The 9,845-nt window shown below is 40.0% G+C and overlaps 1 protein-coding gene across 1 annotated transcript; it reads right to left on the bottom strand.

The window, feature by feature from the left end:
* Positions 1-2,625: 2,625 nt before the first annotated feature.
* On the bottom strand, positions 2,626-3,483 carry LOC121789361 (ATP-dependent DNA helicase pif1-like). Its single transcript, XM_042187845.1, has one exon. The coding sequence runs from the start codon at positions 3,481-3,483 to the stop codon at positions 2,626-2,628; it is 858 nt and encodes a 285-aa protein (XP_042043779.1).
* Between the last annotated feature and the right edge of the window lie 6,362 nt (positions 3,484-9,845).

Genomic DNA, 9,845 nt, shown 5'->3' with positions numbered 1-9,845 from the left:
AAAAGCAGTTTTGTCCTCTGTAAAACTAAAGTGTGGTGGATGTAAGCAAAGATGGGCATTCACAATATCAACTTTAATTAAACTGAGAGGTAACAACTTTAGTAGAGTTCACCTGTTCCTTTTTCTTCAGTTCAGCCTCTCTAGCTTGAAGTTCCTGTTCTCTCTTTTTTAAATCCTACAGAGGTTTACAGAAGGGTAAAGAAAGCCTCAATCAGCATCTCCTTATAAATTCTTTAAAAATTTAACAGATAGTATCAAATATATTGGTATACCATGGAACCACCAAGAGGAATATCAACTGTAGCCCCACGATTGTAGTCAGCAGGATCATGAGGAAGAGGTGAAAGCTTTGAGTTTGCAGATGAGTTCTGATAATCTCAGATAGCAAATTCTATGTTAGCAAAAGAAACAAAAATATTGTAACAGCAACAGTAAGTTATAAGCAAATTCCTGCCTGCCTGGTTTTCACACGTAGAGAGAGAGAGAGAGAGCAACATGCAACTAAGATAAATGTAAATGAGAAACTGCATATTGTTCCTTAACAAACAAACTTTGCGAATAAAACATATTTCCTCTACAATGTCCTTCACCTACTATTGTTCCAACTTTCACACATAAGCAGTATAGAAGAACCGGAGAAAAGCAAAAATATAGTAGCAAACTAGAAAGTTCAAAAGAGAGCTTACTGGCATGAAAATGCTCCCCCGCCATAATTTGATTGACCCCTCTCCTGATCTTGGTCCTATAACCAGAAGCTCAAATCAATCAGAAAAAATAGAAGATATAAAATAATTAAAACATGGAGTAAAAGTAAAACAAAATTTTCAACAGAGTTGTCGTCAGTGCGATTTCAAATATGACCTGAAATTCAACATTATATCCTAAGCTACATTTCACAGATTCATCTCACACTAGGTGAAAACTGGTAGTTCAACTTTCAAAAAATCAGCTAGTTGATGCGATAAAAGTTTTTACTCAAACAATTAACTTATAAGAAATTAAGTTTAAATTGGATGAATCTAATGTAAGCAAATTGAGACCTTATCTCCCCCAACCCCGCACACACAACACAACAGAGAAAAGATTCCTTAAATCTTATAGTTCTTCTGGAGATAGGAATATTGATTTTTATTTCTCAACTCAATGTTTTCGATTCACATGCCCATCAAAATCCCCAAAAAGGAGGCATAAGAAAATAAATGGAGTTCCAATATGCTAAATCTCCTATGCTACGATGCAAAAACCATATATATCCACTAAGAATTCCCACAGGTGCTATCTTCATTTCCATTGTTTTCTGACAAGTCATAGCTAAGACAGACCGTGCAGTGATGATTATACAACGCAAACTGCGGAAAATATAAATTAATCTGAAACATGCAAATATTCTTCTCCACCATCACATTTTGCCCTTTGCATCCTAACTAATTGTGGAGAGCACGCTCTGGCAATAAATTACACCACAATAAAAAAATAGCAGATCTCACATTATTGGCGGAAACAATCGCCGATACTTTGCATGATTCGATTTCCAATACAATCTTATCTCAATTCTCACCGCATTAGATATCAAATATTCATAAATTGCAGCAAATAACAAACATTGCACGGAAAGAAATCAACAACATTGAAACAAATGTGAATTACCGCGAAAGGATTCATTTCTTCATCATCGAACGGGTTGGAATCGTGTCGACGACCAGCCATCACAACCGTCTCTCTCTGCACCTCAATTTTGATATATGTATAAATTATGTATGAAAAAGCAGAATTTACACGAATGCACACAAAATGGTGATTCAGATTCAATTCAGGGTTTTCTAATCATTTTTGGGGAAAATGCGTGCGAAGGAGATTCGGAGCTTGATTTATGCCGCGAAAATTTATTATATGGGTGAAGAAATTTTTTTTATAATATAAAGTAAATATTAATGCATGGACTATCGTGGATACATGGATTTTATTGCGTACTAGTATTAACACCCGTACTATGCACGAGACATAATTTTCATTTACAAATTTTAAATAATTTAATAAAATTAAAATAAATTGTATTATTATGTACACTTTAAAAAAAGCCTTAGTTCTTATTTTTGTTGAATTATTTAGAATTTGTAGTCATTAATTGAGTAAATACTATTTATGTATAGCATGTGGAGTATCACTAAATGAATACTACTACCATTTTAATAGCAACAATGGACTAAAATCATTTTAGTTTCACTAATAAGCAATATATAAATTATCATAAACTAAAAAATGATAATAATTATATATTCTAACTTTAAATTTTTTAAAATATCGAAAAATGTGTTAGCGGTTAAATGATTTCATAAAATAATTACTGCATATCGAGAAATAGTGCAATTTCTTAAAAAAGTAATTACTACATGTATAAAATTAATTCTATTCACACAAAAAAAAACCAAATACTTCTATCTTTATTCAAAGCCGACGTATTTAAAGTACTCCCGTTCATATTAAGTGCATTATGTTCGTTATTAAAAATGCATTATGTTCGTTATTAAAAAAATGTTATCTCTGTCCCACAATAAGAGTCATATTTTGTGTGAGTAGAGATTAAAGAGAAAAACTTAGGAAAACAACAACAAGCCAACTAGTAGTTCATAAGTTTTGAAAAACTTCTTCGTAAACAACATTAATAGTGGCTTCACTTCTATTATCATATTCATCTCCAAAAACTAAAATCTTCATACCTTCACGACTTGTAACTCTAGATATAGCAGCATACAATTGTCCATGACTGACGACTGATTTTCGTAAAAATAATCCAACATGAGACAGAGATTGCCCTTGACTTTTGTTAATAGTCATTGCATACGACACAACCAAAGGAAATTGTCGCCGTTGGAATTTGAATGGCAACCTTGGATCAGATGGTATTAAAGACATTCGGGGAATCAAAACTTTATGACCACCCAATACTTGTCCCTCCAAAACATAATCACTCAAACGTGTAATTATCAATCTGGTGCCATTACACAATCCATTCGAGTGATCTATGTTCCTTAACAACATCACAGGAGTACCAACTTTCAACAACAATTCATGATTAGGTGTACCTGAACACTTCAACTTATTCAAAAATTCAGCAGAATGTATCTCAGCTAAGCCATTTGAGGTCAAATCTGAGTTTGAGATACTATCAGAACTCCAATAAACTCGACCCTGAGACTGATCCAACGACATCATGAATTGGTTAACCTCATCAACAACCTCTAAAGTAGGAGCAAGTATAGTACGATCATGTAAACAATTACTCAACTCTTCATGATTCATATAGGACGGATATATCTTTGAAACACTTGTTCTAAGAGGATCCCCAATGTCAGAAGGAAGATCAATAGTCACTTCACCATCATTTGGACCACCAACAACTTCGTCTCCAATAGAAGCAACCCAAGAAGAAAATTCCTTCAATCGTGAAGCTTCATCTGAAGATGCAGCACTCAAAAGTCTCATGTTTTTGGTCAACCTCGAAATTGTGCAATTCCTCCAAAGATATGAAGAGTTAATGGCGGCATTCATAACATCTACTACCCTTAGGAATAACTGGGAAGATTTGTCTGAAGTCACAACCAAAAACTAATGTTTTTCCGCCAAAAGGTTGTACTGAACTCATTACATACACGCATAATATCTCTGAAAGTCCTATCTACGGCTTCTATGCAATGTTTATGAATCATCGGAGCTTCATCCCATATGATAAGCTTAGCTCTTACAATCAGTTCAATAAGTGCACTCCTTGGTTTTATATTGCATACAGAATCTTCCATTTTGTACAAATTTTGAACAAATTCATAGACTAGAGTAATTAATTATAAATAATCTTGAAGATGTAAATATATGCCCGTGTTCAAATAATCTAGAATTTAATGATTTTCCATTCCCAAGTTCACAGACAAAGAATTCCAATGGTGAGAGGTATGTTTCATCTGAGAGCGGTTAGTTTGTAAAAGTGGTAAATGCCAAATTTTGTTTGGTAATAATGTGAGTGGATATCTGGAAGAGCCCAGGCCAGTGGGATTTTTGGTCCAGGAATTGTTTGTCGGATCTGATAACGTTTTTGTGAGCAGTGATCAGATAGATGATCATCGGGATTTTGATCAATAATCAGACTTCTCCTCACCGTTTTAATCCAAAAAGATGAATCCTCTTTACCAATCTAAGAAAATTCATCAGAAATGAAGAATAATGTTTTTTTGATAGGCGTTTGTAGTGTAGAAGAAGATGAATATTTTGGGTTGAAGGGGAGAAGAAGATGAACACTGAGGAAGTCAGAAGATGAAAATTTTGGTGATGAAATCGAATTGATTCCCTGCAGTCAGTCTTCAACCCTTGCACGCGAGGCGAAGGCATGGCATACGAGCGTGCATCTCAAACCACGTCTCATATCGGGAGAACCCAGTGCCACTGGTCAGTTGGGTTTATCCTTGAGACGGAGTGTGTGCCCTAAAAGCACTTCGATACAATAATTTGAACACAGGCATATATTTACATCTTCAAGATTATTTATAATTAATTACTCTAGTCTATGAATTTGTTCAAAATTTGTACAAAAGGAAGATTCTGTATGCAATATAAAACCAGAGAGTGCACTTGCTGAACTGATTGTAAGAGAGACTATTTTTTCGTGGACGGAGGGAGTATTTAGGAGCGTTCTAATTTTGATAGTTAAACACTGGTTTTGAATATTAAAAAAAATTAAAATAGTGTTGATTGGCCAATGAAACTTGTGCTCATAGGTGATGTTAAATTTCCGAGATAAAATAGTAGCAAGATATAATATAGGATTAAGTTGTGAGATTATTTAGGCCATCCGCAATGGGCGGACGATGGCACGCCCGATGGCGCGCATCGTCCGCGCCATTTATTGTCCGCGACTATCGTCCGCGGCCTATGCTTCGGGCGCGACTTAAACCGCGGACGATGGCCATCGTCCGCGCCATCGTCCGCTCCATTGCGGACGTCGCGGACGATGGTCGCGGACGATGGCCATCGTCCGCGACATCGTCCGCCCCATTGTGAAGGCTGCGGACGATGGCACGCAGACGATGGCACGCGGTTTCGTTTTTTTATATAAATCTCGTTTCTCATTCAGTTGTGCATACGAACATATCGACTATCTCTCAACATCCAACGAAAATGAATCCCGGCGAAGACACCAATAGTTCTAGTTCGTCTGATTCCGGTCGTTCGATTGACGAAGCATTAGATGCAGCCGTTGAAGAGGCCATGGCGGCATGCTATTCGCAAATGCAGCGCGAGAAGGCGGCGGCTGCAGCGGCGGCTGAGCAAGTACATCGTCCTATTCGACATAGGACGTATGTCCGACGCAACCACGAGGAAGCTCACAGGCGTCTGGTTGAAGACTATTTTGCAGATCAACCACGTTGGGGCCCGACTGTGTTCCGCCGCCGGTTTCGAATGTCGAGGTACCTTTTTCTCAGCATTGTTCGTACATTATCTTCACGTGAAGAATACTTCACGTTTCGGGAGGACGGCATCGGGAAACCCGGCCTTACACCATTACAAAAGTGCACAACTGCTATTCGTCAGTTGGCATACAGCACCACGGCGGACCTTTTTGACGAGTACCTCCACTGTGGGGAGACTACAGGCCGCGAGTGTCTGAAGTACTTTTGCCGGGGGATAGTAGAGGCCTATGGCGACACATATTTGCGCAAGCCGACAGCCACTGATTGCCAGGGTCTGATGCAGATGCACGAGAGGGCGCACGGGTTTCCTGGGATGCTCGGGAGCATCGACTGTATGCACTGGCAGTGGAAGAACTGTCCGACGGCGTGGAGAGGCCAATTCACAAGTGGATACAAGGGCAGCCACCCGACGATGATCCTCGAAGCCATCGCTGACTATCGGCTTTGGATCTGGCATGCTTACTTCGGCGTAGCCGGGTCGAACAATGACATTAACGTCCTCAACTCGTCCACCCTCTTCACCGACCAATGTAACGGCAACGGCCCGTCCATAGAGTTCACTGCCAACAGACGCCAATACCATATGGGGTACTACTTGGCCGACGGCATCTACCCACGGTGGCCAGTTTTCCGAAAGACGGTCAGCTGCCCGATTTGTGAGAAGAGGGTTTTATTTGCGCAAAAGCAAGAGGCGGCGCGGAAGGATGTAGAGCGGGCATTTGGGGTGCTCCAATCACGGTGGACAATTGTGAAAGGGCCGTATCGTTTCTGGTACAAGGAAGTCATCGCCGATGTCATATATGCGTGCATAATCATGCACAACATGATAGTCGAGAGTGAAGGCGGAAGCATCACCGATTGGAATGACGACGACCGTGCATCTAGCTCTGCCGGCACATCGACCGAGACACCCGATAGAGGGTTACCTTTAGGTTTCGATGAGGTTTTATCTAGGCAGGCCTCAATGCGCAACCAACAGGAGCATGCGCAGCTCATGAGCGACATGATTGAAGAAGTGTGGGCTCGTAACCGCCATCGCTGAGTTTGCGTTTTTTATTATTTCGCATTGTAATGTATTAATTTTTATTAAATGAATGAAGTTTTTAAAATTCGTATTTTAAATGTATTTTAGTTTTTTTTAATTCGTATGTATTTTGTAAATATTACAAAATTGATGATGTGGCGCGTCATAGGCGCGCCTTAGGGCGCCCACTGCAGGTGGAGAAGGAGGAGGATAAAAATGCTGACGTGGCGCGCCATAGGGCGCGCCTTAGGGCGCCCCACTGCTGATGGTCTTAGTAAGACAAGGTTGGCTATGACTAATTATTGCATTACTATTCATCTCTTATGAACCAAACATAATACAAATTTAATCATTGGATATAATTTTGCAAACCAAACACCCTCTTACTATACTTGCAAGTGAGTACAACAAGCTCAATGACTCGCAACGTCCGCTCACACCGGTCCATGCTTAAGACCAACAAAGAGCTCGCTGATGTTGATGCTATTTGCGTCAAATAGCTCGAATTTATTGCAAAGACATTTAAAAAGTTAGTAGTAATTGTTTAAGACTACTAGAAAGATGGAGCCAAAAATTGCTAGAAATAGAGGCATTGCAAGAAACAAAAATGAACTTGCACAAACAATCAAAAAGTTCTCAAACTAAAGTATCACGAGTCATGGAGGCAACAATAGATATGTGAGAGCATCCACAACCCCGGCCCGGATTCAGGCCTCAAGTCCTCTCCACGTCATCATTTCCCTAAATTTGAGGCTCAGGCAACAACTCCTCTAATCCTGGAGTCCCCATCCGGGCCCCAAGTATGAAATTGCACTATTCACAACTACAACAAATTTAACTCGTAAAATAGAAAATGTTAAACAATTAAAACACGAAAAATTCATTGTTCAGTCGAAAATAAAAAATTACAAATCCTAAAAATTAAAAATCCTATAAATTAAAAATTACAAACCCTATAAATTAAAAATTACAAATCCTAGAAAATAAAAAATTATAAAGAGAGGTAGAATAAAAAATTATAAAGAGAGGTATAAAGAGAGGTAGAAATAAACATTTATCAAGACCCCGTCTTTCAGTAGATAGCATAAAGACTCGTCTCGCTGTTAGATTCGTTCAGTGCTCTACCACACCAATGTCATCTTATTTTAGTAAGGCTTAGAAATCTGCGGACTGACATTGCAACCTTTCACGATATGTAGTCTAGGCCTATCTGGGTTGTGAAATTCTTCTTTTTCTTTGTTTAGAACTGACCGTGTTACTTTAAAGTGAATGTCGCCCACAACCAGTCTACTAAAATAAAGACTTAGACTTTGTTAAGTTGCTTATACATTTAAATATGCAATAACATCCGTAAACACATAAACATCCAAGGACGAGATGTGGTCCAACCTCATAGTGTTTACGTTGCAGGATGCCGAACCGCACCGCAAACACATGATTTTATTAAATATATTATAATATGATTAACACAACATAATTCATTGGACCATACCATTAGTCATCCACCATAGGAATAGCCTAGCAATAGCTCAGTCATAGCCTAGCCACTGCCACATCATCAGCACTAAAAATCCTTCTGCCACATCATAAATAGTCCAGCTATAGCCTAGCCACATCATAAATAGCTCAGCCACATCAATAGCCACATCACTAATAACAATTATATAAAATGACATAATTAACAATCACACAATATACGGAATTTAATTTACGAGACATATACGAGAAACATTAATAATACTATCCACATCACTATTAACAAATATATACAAAATGAAATAATTAACAATCACACAATATGCGAAATTTAATTTACGAGACATATACGGGAAAAGTTTAATAATACTATTAAAATTTAAAAAAGTACAATAATTTAAAAAAAAATACATTAATTTTAAAAAAAAATACATTAATAAAAAAGAGTGACAATTCACTCCTCGTCTCCGTCGTCGTCGCCTCCGTCGTTGTCGCCTCCGTCGCCACCATCGCCGCCGCCACCATCGCCGTCGCCTCCGCCGCCTACGCCTACGCCGCCGCCACCGGTCTCCCTCCGTATAGCCTCCAACTCGTCCTGCAGGCTCATGAGCAAGGTTTGAAGCACGCTCTTCTCCACGGGATCCGTCGCCACCCGCCATTCGGCCATCGTCTTGATCAACTGAGCGCGCGTTTGGGCGCGAGCGAAGAATTTGAGCTCCTGGGTGAATTTGAACTAGGCTCGTTGTTGAGATCCATTTCCCGTTGTTGATCTTGAACAGAAATTAAGATAGAGAGAGTACTCGTTAAAACAAGTGGTGCGAATGAAAATGACGAGCAAAGCGCGTATATATAGTGTTTCGGAAAAAAAAATTTAATTTTCGCGCTAGGCGGTGCGCTGGGCGATCCGGGCGCTGCAATAGCGCCGAACGGACCGCCCAGCGCTGCGCGGTTTCTCTCTCCACTCAGCCGCTGGGCGGCTGCAATAGACCGCCCAGCGAACCGCCCAGCGCCGGCGGTCGCTGGGCGCCTATTGTGGATGGTCTTATACCCTTAGAAAGGTGAAGGGTCATTTCGTTCGTTCATTCATTCTCTCCATTTTGCTTTGATATTTAATTTCCCAATGGTAGCCTCACTCTTTCTCTCTCAATCACCATTCCCATTTAATATTGTACACACTCTTTGATACAAAACAAACAAGAGAACTCATCCCAAAAGACTAGTCTTTTCAGTTGTTCTCATAACCGATGTGGAAATTGAGTCTGTAACATTCGACCCTCCTTTAAGGGCCAACGTCCTCGTTGGTCACGGCCACGTTGGTCACGGCTGGTTCTTTGCCAGACCACCACTCCGAGTTCTCGTTGGTCACGGCGGATTCTTTGCCCGGCCACCACTCCGTGGGTCACCACTCCGAGCGGTCCCAAACGCACTCGTTGGTCACGGCGAGTTCGTTGCCCGGCCACCACTCCGAGCCATTTGGGCTCTCAATGAAAGCACCAATTGATACAGACCAAACAGGAGAACTCATCCCAAAAGACTAGCCTATTAGAAGAGAGAGCTCATTTAGTCTATATACCCCACATCAGTTGGGAAAATCGGGTTTATGGGGCACTTTACACTAAAGATTACGTAAATGTACCCATTTTGTTATCTATTCCAAAAATGGGAAAAACGCCAACCACATTGGCGTTTCTATTAGTAAAAACGCCAACCTCATTGGCGTTTATCTTCGCGTCGTATTGGAGGTGTATTTTCGCCAAATACAGCGACGGGAAAAAACGCCAATGAAGTTGGCGTGTATACCAGGTAAAACGCCAATGTAGTTGGCGTGTTTAATTAATAAAAACGCCACTGAGGTTGGCGTGTTATGCTTAAAAACGCCAATTTGA

Source organism: Salvia splendens, unplaced genomic scaffold (genome assembly GCF_004379255.2).
Source record: "Salvia splendens isolate huo1 unplaced genomic scaffold, SspV2 ctg223, whole genome shotgun sequence".
Taxonomy (NCBI): domain Eukaryota; kingdom Viridiplantae; phylum Streptophyta; class Magnoliopsida; order Lamiales; family Lamiaceae; genus Salvia; species Salvia splendens.
This window is presented reverse-complemented; position numbering and strand designations above follow the sequence as displayed.